The sequence below is a fragment of the Euphorbia lathyris genome, chromosome 1 (assembly GCF_963576675.1).
Source record: "Euphorbia lathyris chromosome 1, ddEupLath1.1, whole genome shotgun sequence".
Lineage (NCBI taxonomy): Eukaryota > Viridiplantae > Streptophyta > Magnoliopsida > Malpighiales > Euphorbiaceae > Euphorbia > Euphorbia lathyris.
Window position 1 is genome coordinate 98037399 of NC_088910.1, and position 13826 is coordinate 98051224.

Below are 13826 nucleotides of genomic sequence, written 5' to 3' on the forward strand. Positions count from 1 at the left end.
CAGATTTCTTCGGTCAAGATTTATTGCAGCGATGGGCCTGCCTAAAAGGGCACTAAGTTCGTCAATATGGTACTTAATTAAAGAGGCATATGGGTTATTAGGGAAAAACTACCGATGGAGAATTGGGGATCATTCTACATTGCACTTCTGGACTACTAAATGGCTATCACTGTCTATTCTGGTGCATGCCCAACTCCTCATATCACGACATTTGACTACATGGGTGGAGGATTTCTTATTTAGTAATACTTGAGATAATCTACCTGATTTACCTCCGGCTTTGGTTGAAGATATACTATCAGTTACTCGAAGTGGTGAGGACTTCAACGTCTGTCTTTGGCAATCGATTGAAAATAACATCTTCACAGTCCAGCTATTCTACCACTGGTTAGTTGGACCCTGAGATCATCCTCGTATTTTCATATTTTTATGGCATCAATGCATTCCCCCCCTCAAGGTACATTCTCGCCTGGAGAGCCCTTCTTGGCTACCTGCCAACTCAAGACGCCCTGCGTATACGAGGAGTACCAATTATTTCCCATTGCTGCATGTGCTAGGGTCAATATGAAACATTATAGCATCTATTCATTGACTGTGCTTTTGCCAAGGAAATATGGAAGGGGGTAAATTCTCTATTTGGTTGTCGTTTGGATCTCGATGTTGGATTCAGAGAGTTCATCCACCGCGCAGCTACCCATTGTTTTAGCACTCAGGTAAGAATCATCTGGATTAATACAGTAACACATGTTGTTTGGGTAATCTGGCATACTCGAAATGAGTGCATCTTTGAAGATGTCGTCCCAATATCCACCGATCACTACGCCTGCTATGGGCACTGATCAGACAGGCGGATTCGTTAAGTCGGGCATAATCTGGAATTCAGTTAGTGAAATCGGAATCCTTTATACCTTGAATCTGCAGCCACGCCCATGAACATCACTGAGGATACTCACGGTCTGATGGCAAACTCCTCCCAAGACTAGACAAAGGTGAATACAGACGCTTCTGTCATCACAAGTTCCACTGGCTGTGGGGGAGTTTTCCGCAATTCGGATGGCTGCACAGTAGGTTCATTCACACATCCTTCGACTAACACCTTTGCCCATATTGCAGAATTGGAGGCGGCACTCCACGCGATTCAAGAGGCATATACACGGGGTTGGAACTCATTATGGCTAGAAAGTGACTCTGTAAACATCATCACGCTACTCCGTAACAAAGCAGGCGTCATCCCTTGGCAACACTTCAAACAATGGCATCTCTGTCTTGACCTCCTATAATCCATGCATTTTGTGGTCTCCCATGTTTATAAAGTAGGAAACATGATCGTCGATCGCCTCGCAAATATTGGTAGAATCAGTAATGAAGCTCGTTGGTGGGACTCACATCCGCCTTCTTGTGATAGTTTGGTTAGGATCAATCATAATGGTAATATCTTGTATCATTTTACTTAACTTTGTCTCACTTTTGTAATTTTTATTTTATTTATATATTTGAGGTCGGGCTCTGGGGACGTCGGAGGGGTGCCAACCTAATTGGGATGTCTCCGCACCCCGCTTCCATCCTCTGTTTCAATAAAAAAAAAAGAAAAAAGAAAAAATATTATATTTTGGATATGTTTTCAGAACATGGTATGGTATGTAATTTCTCTTTAAAACATTTTTGTAGGTTTAATATATTTGCGCCTCTCAACTTGTTCTAAAATGCCAAGTGATCCTTAAACTGTAAAAGTGTTGTATTGACTCTTATTTAAATTGAACAGTTAATCCTTTAAAATCCACGAGATGAAGTAATGAGAGATTTTTAAAAAGTTGAAATATGTATATTTTAAGTAAGTTGAGAGAGCTAATATATCACTTTAAGAAAGTTAAGAGGACTAATTGGTATATTTTAAAGAGTCAATTGATCATTTTAAGTAAGTTCAGGGATAAATAACTTTTTCAAACTACAATTTTTTTGGACAATTATAAAGGGCTAAAGATGTATTAAGTCTTTTTTTTAAATTTTATTACAATTTACTTACCTATGGTCTTTCTGGTATTGGGCTTTAGGCTGAGAGAAGAATAGTTGGTTCATACGGGCTCACCTAGCCCAGCCTAGACTAGCTAGCAACTGAGTAGCAGTACGCAGGAATAAGGATAATGTTATCCAAGACAAGGACAAAGAAACCCAAGAAATTGACAAGCTTGATCACTGTAACCGAAACCAAAGAATTGTGCCCCTACACAAGTGTAAATAATACCTTCATACTTCACAACGATTCATTGATAGCTGTGGGTTTCGTCAAATTTCCGTTCGCTGACTGTTCTTCACTTCTTTCTCCTCTCCTCCTTTCTATCTACTCTTGGACCTAGCTGTAAATCTCTTTCTTCCAAGCTTTAACACTTCCATTATCAGGTAATATTCTGGCTCTTCATGTTTTTCCAGATCACTCCCATTTTTTTGTTTTTTCGTTTGTTTACGTAGTGCATTTGAGCCATTCATTTCATGGTTTTGTAAATAGTTTTTATGTGGTTTATTTATCTTCGTTTCTCCGTTGTTGATCAGACATAGGTAGTGTCAAGACGTTAATGATGATAGTTGATTTATTTTATTTTTAATTTCGACCGGCTCTGTCAATGTTGGTGGTGGTGTTGATGGATTCTTTAATTTTTGTTGCTTGCGCTTATGGGAACTTCAGGTTTTTCTTTCCGAGAGGAGTCTAGGGTTTAGTTTTTGAGTTCCGTGGTGTTTGGATCCGAGGAATGTAGTAAGTTGATGGGTAATCTCTTTTGTCTTATTTAGTTTGAAAAGTTTGGAATTTTCTGTGACTTGTTAGACTATGAAGTCACACTGTGTTTTAATAGGTCTGTTAATTACTTGAATATTAGGGTTTCTTTAAGGATGCCACTTTACTTGTCTACCCTGTTTTGATCCATTGGTCCACAAATATATAGATGGATTTATGTTTTATTTTAGGAATAGTTTTTCATTACTTCAGTGGTGGGAGCATTTTTTTTTTCTGCCCCCAATTTTCAGAAGTTTTTTTTATACATATGTAGGCAGCATTGTTTTTCCTTGTTGGATGTTGCTATTTAGGTCTTCATGGATATCTGAACATGAATGAACAATGTATATATGCATGAAGACCTTTTCTATACAAAGGTATAGCAAAAGGGGACTCCTCTTCCAGATTTTTGGCATTGCTAGAATGCTGTTTTATGTGAGCAAAGACATGTGAGTTGGAGCTGGTGCTAAAATGAGATGATGTGTGCTTTTATGCTCAGGTTTAGAAGCCTGTTAACACTTTTTGTTTAATTGTATGAGTTTGTGATTCTGAGTAAAGTTTGTATTTTACCTTTAACTCTTAGTTACACTTTTGAAACGTAATTTGCTTAACCTAACTAGCAGAAAATGCAGTTGTTTCAGTTGTATGTTTTTTACAATTTTTATTCATCACAAGGATTGGAAATGCTGTTACAAATTTTCTCCCTGTTTCTTTTAGCAGAATGGCATCGCAAAACAATCCAGCTACCCCTAGTGCTCAAGTGGTTGGAAATGCTTTTGTTGAGCAGTATTACCATATTCTTCACACATCTCCAGAGTTGGTTCATAGATTTTATCAAGACTCAAGTGTGCTAAGCCGGCCAGATATAGATGGTAAAATGACAACAGTGGCAACCATGCAAGTAAGTGTCTTCATGGAGTCCGTTCATGAATAAACTTTCAGGGTGTCGGATAATTTGGTTTCTTCAATTTATAGTCTTCTTCTCTGTGGCTTTCTAAGATTTGAGCGTTTGGCCAAAGTCAAGAAGGCCAAAAATCTCTCAATTGTTGAATCCAGTATTTGCTTTTTTCGTTTTCCATTTAATCTATTCCTCTTTAACTATCAAATTTGTTTAAAGGCTGGCATTCTTCTCTATGCTGAACAGGGTATCAATGAGAAGGTACTGTCCTTGAACTTCAAGGACTATACAGCGGAAATTAAAACAGCAGACGCTCAAAAATCCTACAAGGATGGGGTTACTGTGTTAGTTACTGGATCCTTGATGGGCAAGGACAACTTGAAAAGGAAATTTGCACAGTCATTCTTTCTCGCACCCCAAGACAATGGGTATTTTGTTCTCAATGATGTTTTCAGATTTGTGGAAGACAGTGAACCATTGGAGAATCATACTGTTAATGGTATTGATAACACCACTACAGTACCTGTAATCCCAGATTCTGGTAAAATTTGTTGGAAAAACATCTGATTTTAGTTTTGTTGTCATGGTGTCTGTCTATTTCTTTCACAAATATCTAAGGTTATTTGATCTGTCGCCAGAGCCTTCTCGTGTTCTTGATCCTTCTGCACCAGACCCGGAAACCTTAGCAGTCGAACAGGATAAGATTGCTGAGAAAGCTAATGAGCCAGTGGACTCTGCAGAACAGCTAATTCATGAAAAAGAGATCGTTTTAGAATCCCATTCTCATTCCAATGGGAACAATGTTTCTATAGTGGTTGAATCAGGTCCCTCTATCACCCAGGAGGACGCTCCAAAGAAATCTTATGCATCAATTGTGAGTTTAAAGCTGAATATTTGCTTGTCAGGCATTTACGATGAATAGCTTCTTACTCTTCAATAACCATTGTAGGTTAAGGTGGAAAAAGGGACTTCAGGTCCAACAAAAGTTTATGTACCAACTAATGCTTCAAAAGTGACCCATAAGAAACCACAACACCAACCTGTGCCTGCAGCACCTGTTACAGAACATGAAACATCAGTGCCAAGTAGCAATGAATCCCCTGAAAGTAGCAATGCTCAGGGGGAAGGTGCGTTGTTGCCCTTTTTTTCATTATCATGCATATGATCTAGGCATTTTTTTTATAACATGCTCTTTCCATCTATAATTTTCTTTTAGTAAGTGCTTCTAACTATGCAAAGTCTTATTCCTTGAGTTCCAACTCAAATATGATTCACATGAATGCTATCGCCTTTTTGCATGTCTCATGTATTGCAATTTTAAGGATCTAATCTCATTATCATATGTACTTATAGTGATTGCTTTATATGTCAGTTGAAGGTCACTCAGTTTACATTCGTAATTTGCCCTATAATATGATGCCTGCTCAGCTTGAGACAGAGTTTAAGAAATATGGACCAATTAAGCAAGGAGGCATTCAAGTTAGATACAATAAGGTTGGTCTCTAATGCATTACACAGCGTATTGTATTTGTATCAATTTATTTTGCTTGGTAAGAACTTATTGGTTACCATTTGAAATATACTTTGTTTTTATAGCAACAGGGATACTGTTTTGGTTTTGTTGAATTTGATTCTCCGAGCTCCATGAACAATGCTATCCAGGTTTGTCCTTGATCAATCAAACTTTAATTCTTGTATTTTGTTTTGATACATTCTTAACATTAGTGTTGCATGGTGATCAGGCCGCTTTTTTTATTTTTTAACTCGATTCAAGTTGGCTTATTTCAACTATATGCAAAGGCAAAGCTATATTTTTTTTCCTCTTTCTACCATTGCAAACATTAATGTCTTTTTCTGGCCATTTGTCTGTATATTAGTGCACCCGTTTCTTCTCTGGTAGTTGTATAGTAGCTACTCTGAGAACATCATCTTTGATAAATCATCTATTGAATTGAAAGCTAGTGGAAATTTCATTTGCATTTGAAAAATAAACCAAAATGTTGCTGTTTACTTGTTTTGGTGGGTTTGTATTGTTTAAGTCAATATGAAAACTCAAATGTGGAGACATTTTCATCAATCCCTTAATTACTTTTTATCTATTTCTATGACATTATGGATGTGGCAAACCAACTGATGGTGTCTGTCTACAAAAATTCGGTACAGTATTTTGAATTTGAAACAACTCTTTTTAGTGGTTATCCTTATATTCACTTGGCATCCAGTTATCTCTGTTGAATTTAGTACTTAGACCTGAAACTTAGAAAACGTTAGTGGCCGCTTTAAGCTTGTAGTTGGCATCGTGTATCAGATGGTCTATTGAATCAGTGCATGTATTATATATAGTTTGGAATGTCAAGCCGGAAGTACACTGAAGAAATTCATTTTGTCTGATGGTATTCTCACCGAGAAAAAAAAATGGGAGTGTAAAAATTCGAATGATCTTTTGCATTTAAAAACTTCTTTCTTTTGTCAGACTGGAATTGAGAATTGGAGTAAAGACATCTATTTATTTGTTGATCCTACTGGTTCTAGGGCAATGGAGAATGTGTTACCCAGTCAGATTTTGGGTTATCTAGAAGAATAGTTACTGGCTGAACAAAGGATTGAGTGATGAGATGGGGCAGGCAGGAACCTTAAAGTTTTGTCAAGGTTACTCTGTGTGAACCTTTGTGCATATAATATCAGATCAAGGATGAGTGTGTGTGAATCTGGATGAAATGACCTGTAGTCAGATAGGTTTGAGGATGGACATATATTGACTTTTGTACACCATATTTCATAAGAGAGAATTGGAAGATTTGTATGTAAATCTGGAAAGAGTAGGGGACTGATGAAATACATGATCCTGAGCTGCTTTTCTCTTGATGATTTGAAGATGGTCTCACATGACATCAGGCATGATTCATCATGAACAAATCTACCGAAAACCTTTAAGAGAAATGTAACCACAGTCCCACGTATGAACTCTCAGGAGAAATGCAACCACAGTCCCAAGTAGGAACTCTTCGGATCTCGTTGCTCAAGTTGATGAACACCAGGCACCTCTATTCCTTCCTGTATTCCCAATCCCATGTATTAAGTTTAGGGTTTCTCCTCTTTAAACCTAAATGGTAATAGCTAATTCTTGTGAGGGTGCTCTATTTTGACTGGTTTTCCATGAGTATTCTGTGAACCAACTGTTAGAACGGATTAAAGGTAAGGGTAGGCTTACCTACTCCTAAGGTCAGGGCAAACCACATACCTCGATGAGGATTTATAAAGTGAAATTTACAGATTACCTACCAATAAGGGCTAAATTCTGATGGAGTGGGGAATCGAACCTCAAACCTGACAAGCAGATATTCAACTCCTTATCACTCAGATCAACAGTACATTATTATTATTATTATATCTTCACTTTAATTATATATGATATTAAAGACTTAACTGCAAATATATAAGCCAATACATTTGGTTAACCATTTTTTTGTTAGATTTTTTTTTTTTTTTTTTTTTTTCCTTGCAAGGATCGCAATGCACTGCTTCTGGAGATATCATCTTGGCTAAAGTTTTTTTTTTCAACATGTCACATTGTATATGCATTTGAATTTCTGATGTTACACTTGTATGCTTCCTGTTATTAAGGTTGTGCCTCAACTTGGTGTCTCAGCTTGATGAAAGTAGTCTTATGATGCCACTAACTAGTAGTTCGGGTTTTTCAGAGTATTTAATACTTTACCTCCTATAACATGATATATATTCGAATTAAACTTTTAAACAGTTATAAAATACTAAAAAAGATCTTTACTTCCAATCATATGATGGATTTTGTTAAAACCACATTGTTTTTGTCCTTCATTTGAAACTCATTAAGAAGCTGGATATAGACCATGTTATGTTTTAGTGGCTAATTGTTGCATGATTTGTTCTGTATGTGTGTGGTTGCTATGGAAATTAAAGTAGAAGATGCTTTCTCTATTTCAGGCATCGCCCATGTCTATTGGAGGGCGTCAAGCAGTTATCGAGATGAAGAGAACTTCTACTCGAGGTAAGTGAGAAGCTTTATTCCGTATCTAGTGTCTATTCTTCTTGGAATTGATTAAATTATAGTCATAATAAAAGGTTTTGTCATGTTGATTGATATTGATATGGCTGAATAATCAAACTCATTACCTTATAGAGTTGGGGGTGCCTCTTGCAGTTGGTAGCGGAAGAGGTAGGTTCTCTCCTGGCAGGACAGGATTTCGGAGTGACAGTTTTAGAGGTCGTGGAAACTATGTTGGTGGTCGGGGTTCCGGAAGGAATGAATTTGGAAACCGGGGTGAATTCAATGGTCAAGGCAGGAATGAAATTGGAAACCGGGGTGAATATGGAGGAGGTCAGGGCAGGAATGAATATGGAAACCGGGGTGAATATGGAGGAGGTCAAGGCAGGAGTTCCGGGAGAGGTGAAGGTTACCATCAAAGTAGAGGGAGAGGGGGCCGTTCAAGCGGGCAAAAGCTTGTCAGTAATTCTACATAAAACATAACAGGTTGAATTTTTTGGCAGAATAGTATTGAATTGGATTAAGGTTTTGGTTGGTGTTTTAGGAAATTGACTGGGTTGTGAATTGGTTTTAGATGAGAGAGAAGTTGGAATAGTTATTAAAGTATTAAAAAGAATAGGTTGATTAATCAGCAACTAAGCTGATGTTTTATTAGTTAACCTCTTATGATGGTACCATAGTGAAATTTGCACAGTTGTAATCATCGGCTAGCTAGCTGTAACAATCAACATTTCAATGGATTTATCAATTTCCAAGAATGCTGTTTCTTTCAATCTCTGGACTTTTCCTTTTTTTTTTTTAATGCTCTTATCTGAAGTTTTATGAGATGTTTAACATCGTAATCATTATTCATAATTATTGTGGCATGGGTTTGGAGCTCTTAAATTCTAGTATTTGTTTTCCTACTCAACTGACCATCAATGATGGCCTCATCTGAAGCACAAGTTTTATTTTTTTATTCATATAACATAAGCAAATTAATGTTAGTACCTACGCCTTTTTAAAAGTTATTGGCAAAAAAAAAAAAAAAAACTTTCATGTTTTAGTCATTAAGCTTTTTAATTTTTTTTATTAGGATACATTAAACTTTTTTTTTTTTTGTCATATTGAATTCATGATGATCTAAAATTCAAACTTTTGAACATAAAACTAGATTAACAATTTTCAAGCTCAAAAGTAGTTTTTGATGTGTAGTATGATTGAAAATGTAAATTTTTGACCTAATACTCCACCAGTTTTTTCAATTTGTCCATAAAAATAGATTAGTTTTCTGAATTTTGTTAGTGTCTTATTAGTTTCCTAAATTTGCTTATTTTGTATCATGAGCTCCCTATACTTGTTCATAAAAATATATTAGCTTCCTGAACTTTTCAAATGTTTCACCAATTCCTTGAACTTGCTTATTCCGTAACAACTAAATACAAAAACCATAATAACAATTCTTGACAAATGACAACCATAATTTGAGCTCCACATTTGAGTACAAAACCCAGAGTTGGTATATTTGAACTCAATGAATTAAGCTCAAAACCATAAGACTTCGGTACAAAGGATAAACAAATACGGGTACAAAGGATAAACAAATACGGGGACAATGGATCACATTGCCTTAATCCTCTCCCAAGGATAATAGGACCCACAATCTCACCATTAACAGCAACTGAATAGCTCACAGATGAAATACAAAGCATAACCCATCTTACCCAAGTAGCATGAAACCCCATCCTGTTCATTACCTCACTCAAAAAGGCCCAATCCACCCTGTCGTATGCTTTACTAATATCAATTTTAAGTGTCACCTCCCCTTTAGCAGCCCTGTTATTTCTGTTCATATGGTGAATAGACTCAAAATCAATCTGAACACTGTCAATGATGGATCTACCAGGCACAAAAGCAGACTGGCTTTCATGAATGATGTTGGGCAAGTGACTCTTCAAACGATTAGCCAAGACTTTGGCAATTATCTTGTACAACACATTGCAAAGAGAAATAAGGCGCAAATCTTTCATAGACACCACAACCTCACCTTTGGGAATCAACACGATTATGGTGTCATTCAGATTACCCGGGAACTCTCCCCTCTCCAACCAACCAACACAGGCTACGAAAACGTCAGGTTTGATTTTGTCCCAAAATTTTTGGTAGAAACCCGGATTTAAACCGTCAGGCCAGAAGACTTATCGGGATGCATAGACATAATTGCAGCAGTGAATTCCTCCAAATAGAAAGGAGCTACTAACACTTGATTCATATCAGGTTGCACAACAGGATTAATTACATCAAGTGTTGTTTGACTGGAAAAAACAGAAGGCGTAAAAAGATTGCTAAAATAAGACCTCACATGGTTGCCTAAATCAATTGGATCTTCAATTACATTACCATACTCATCATTAAGGCCAGTGATTATGTTCTGATGTCTTATTGCTTTTACACACGAGTGAAAGAACTTTGTATTCAAATCTCCCTCTTTTAACCAGAAAATTTTCGCCATTTGCTTCCAAAAAATCGCTTCCTATTCCAATACCAAATTCAACTGTCTTTGAGCCACAAAAAATCGTGCAATAAAAGCCCTATCCTCTTTATCCCGAAGCAACACTAAACGTCTTTTTAAACTCTCAATTCTGCCCCTGAACTTCAGTTGAAAATCCCTACCCCACTTCTCCATCATAGTAGCACAAGCGGTCGGTTTATCAGTTAAATTCATACCAATATTCGCCCTCCAATTAGCCGTCACAAGGTCAACAAAACCAGGTTCCTGAAGCCAATCTGACTCAAACTGAAACCGTCTCCTTCCCTTTACCACTTCCCTATGTTTCAACTCAAGAATCAGCGGAATATGATCAAAGTAGGCTGCCACCCCCCTTGCCGAGCTTATTATCTTCGAATAGTTGAATCCAGCTTTCACTAGCAAACGCATGATCAAGTTTTTCCCTAACCCAACCCGGAGTACCCCGACCCCTCTCCCATGTGAAAGAGCTACCATGTAAATCAAGCTCAATCAATCCACAGTCATTCACAACTTGTTGAAAATCTCTAATTAAGTAATTAGGATATGCAGCGCCACCCCATTTCTCCCTTAGTGACATGATACAATTAAAATCGCCGCCTATAACCTAAGGCAAATCAGAATTATTACTCAATTGTCTTAGAAGTTCCCAAGAATCTTTCTGTTTATTCCTGTCCGCAAAGCCATAAAACCCCACAAATCTCCACTTACCCACCCGCACAGTATCAATGACAACCTCAATATGGTGTGCAGAATATCCACTCACAGTAATATCCAATCCTTGCTTCCACATAATTGCTAAACCACCGCTGTGACCATTGCTACTAACTCCAAAACTACCAAAAAAAATTAAACTTTCTTCTCAACATCTCAATTCTACTATCATCCACAAGTGTCTCAATGAGGAAAATAAAGTCAGGTTTACTAGCCCGGACTAGCTCACCCAAAGCCTGAACTGCCCGAGTACTCCCCAATCCTCGGCAGTTCCAGACAATACAACTCATTGGATCCGGTGGGCCTGCTCCATAGACCTTGCTGATACATCAATCCTAGAAGATTCCTTATCCGGACCAGAAATAGAATCCCTTGCAGTATGAATACAAGACATTATGGGTGTACCAGCTGCTGTAGGCAGAGGGTTCAAAACACCAAGACCTCCTGTAGCCGCTTCAGGAGCCCTTCTACGCTTCCTCAAATCATGAAATTCAATGCCATCCTCCTCCCCACCTCCCATTTGAACATCATCCTCCATCCCAGCCTGTGGGGGATATAAAAAATTCTCCTTATCTTCTGATCCGGTCCCCCTCTCCCTACCACCACTTATTGTAAAGTAGGGTCTGAACTGGTTTACTACTCCACCCTGAAAACAATTTGATTTTATGTTGGAATCTGTCCCTCAATCAGTTTCACGCAACCAACAGGAACCCCCCCTGATCTCCTCCCCTCCTAATTGGGGCCTTCAGCCATGCCCCCACTCCTTTGTCCACTCAGTCTCCATCTCCTTAAAAAGTCTCCTACAATAACGATCAGCATGGCCTATCTTCCCACAAAGATAGAAAAATACTCCAAAACGTTCATACTTAAACTTCACAAAAGACCATTCCCCACTAGACTTTTGAATCTTCTTATACCTCCTAAGAGGCTTATGTACATCCAATGCAACCCGTATGCGCATATACTGGCTATACGATCCAGTATTATTGGTAAGATCATATTCCTTAAATTGTCCAAGGAAATTTCCCAAATGTCTCCCTACACTCCCAGACATGGCTCCAAATGGCAAATTCATATATTTGCACCCAAATTTCCATTGAGTTCAAATTTACCAACTCTGGGTTTGTCCCTCCCTTCCAGTAGTTAAGAACCAGATTATAATTGTCATATGTCCACGGTCCTCCTGAAAGTACTCTATCACAATCAACCCGATGAAAAATTCAAACGAATACAAGTTTTGGGCAATTTTATGTATCATTACCCCTCTCTCTAGACGCCATAGGTTAGCCATCTTAATCTTCATAGCATTAATATTGATCACTTTGTCCATGAGAAACCGCCCTACCAGACACAGGCCTTTCTCCATCCCCTGCTCCTGCAAATCGATCCCAAGCACCAGCCCCGACTGCTCTTCTTCATTCAACTGAAGATTTTCCATTCCAGCCTCCATCAGAGAAGATTAACTTGATCGTCGATTAACCTAATACGCAAAAAACAGAATCGAACCACACCAGCCCGATCGTAATAGTCTGTTCGCGATTGAAACCAAAATACACTAATCCAGCACAACACAAACCATGAATCCTTCGCGATCCCCCAAGAATTACAACAATTCAATTGAACAAACTCTTCCAGCAAAATCAAAATCAAAAGAAAAGAAAAAATCCTAACCTCAAGAAGAGCAGGGACGAAGACTCTCACAACGCGAGGAGAGAAAGAGGAAAAGCTTAACTGTAGTATGAGTTAAGGGCATAAAAAGTTTACGATATAATATTGACAACTCAAGTGCATGCATTGTCGTGTTAGGACATGTTTGGTAAAATAGCATGTGTTCTTTATGTTATTTGGCAGCAAAGAAATAATCTCCTTTGAAATGAAGTAACTCGTTCTGCGGATCAATGTTGGCGTATTGGGCGTGATTTCTTTTTGTCTTGGCAAGCAGCCCGAAACCGTACCTCTCACCCATCTGTTTCTGGTATTCAACGCAGCAGAATTTGGAGGAAACCAAAGCCGGGGTATGTCAAGTGTAATGTGGACGGGGCTATTTTTGCAACTGAGCAGGCGTATGGTTATGGTATTATTGTTAGGAATGAATGGGGTAATCTGAACTTTTGATACAGTAAAGCTGTCCCGCACATGTTAGAGCCTAGATTGGTGGAGGCGCTTGCGTTGCGAGATGGTTTACTCCGATTGCAGAGATTCAATTTTAAGTTTGTCGAGTTTGAAACCGACGCTAAGGTGGTTGCTGATGCTGTCAATTCATCCCAATTGGATTTGTCTGAGTTTGGGGCAGTTGTTCATGACTGTCGTCAAATCTTGTTAGAAAATACTGACTTTTCTATCGTATTTACCCCTCGTTTAGCGAATGCAGCCGCCCATCTTATTGCTAGGCGAGCTCTTTCCAATGCTATCGATATTCTTTCTGATTCTTTGCCTGATTGGCTGTTTGATGCAATTGAGTTGGATAATAATCCTTTTGAGTAATAAAGTTTCTGTTTGGTTAAAAAAAAAGCTCAAAAAACTAAAAGATCAGAGAACTCATAATGCTTTTTTGACAAAATTATTTAATATTTATAAGGCGAAAAGTATCTTAAGCCCCTTGATCTTTTTTTTGTGTGCATTAAGTCCTTGATTTTTTATTTACATATATTATGACTCTAATCTTTTATTTCCTAGCATATTAAGCCTTTGATGACCATAAAAGTCAGCTTCGAAAATAAATCTTGGTTAACAACGTATTATTTATTTCATCTGCGTTCGAAATTTTTATTTTTAAATCTCAAATAGTTTTTAATATATGTAATGTGGCTATATAGAAATTATAAAAACTTTATTTCGAGCTGTAAAAAATATAATTTGAAATACACATGAAATTAATAACAAATTTTCAACCGAATTGGATGTTCGCAACTAACTA

At 37.7% G+C, this 13826-nt stretch overlaps 1 protein-coding gene across 3 annotated transcripts; it reads left to right on the top strand.

The window, feature by feature from the left end:
* Positions 1-2176: 2176 nt before the first annotated feature.
* On the top strand, positions 2177-8486 carry LOC136208307 (nuclear transport factor 2-like). 3 transcript variants are annotated; one of them, XM_065999133.1, is made up of 9 exons: positions 2177-2397; positions 3485-3668; positions 3912-4206; positions 4304-4539; positions 4615-4792; positions 5038-5159; positions 5262-5327; positions 7629-7692; positions 7825-8486. In XM_065999133.1, exons 2-9 carry the CDS (start codon positions 3489-3491, stop codon positions 8163-8165), a joined length of 1482 nt encoding a protein of 493 aa, XP_065855205.1. In that variant the 5' UTR covers positions 2177-2397; positions 3485-3488; the 3' UTR covers positions 8166-8486. The 3 variants fall into 3 exon arrangements, with proteins under 3 accessions (XP_065855205.1, XP_065855195.1, XP_065855211.1); XM_065999123.1 differs by having other exon boundaries at positions 3488-3668; XM_065999139.1 differs by having other exon boundaries at positions 2178-2397; positions 3488-3668; positions 7846-8486.
* Positions 8487-13826: the final 5340 nt, after the last annotated feature.

What these genes read in the sequence shown, in the direction of transcription:
- LOC136208307 (XM_065999133.1), top strand. Translation starts at nt 3,489, where the DNA reads ATGGCATCGCAAAACAATCCAGCTACCCCTAGTGCTCAAGTGGTTGGA. An exon ending in TAGCAATGCTCAGGGGGAAG is followed by an intron (nt 4,793 to 5,037) that starts GTGCGTTGTTGC and finishes TTTATATGTCAG; the next exon opens with TTGAAGGTCACTCAGTTTAC. An exon ending in GAAGAGAACTTCTACTCGAG is followed by an intron (nt 7,693 to 7,824) that starts GTAAGTGAGAAG and finishes ATTACCTTATAG; the next exon opens with AGTTGGGGGTGCCTCTTGCA.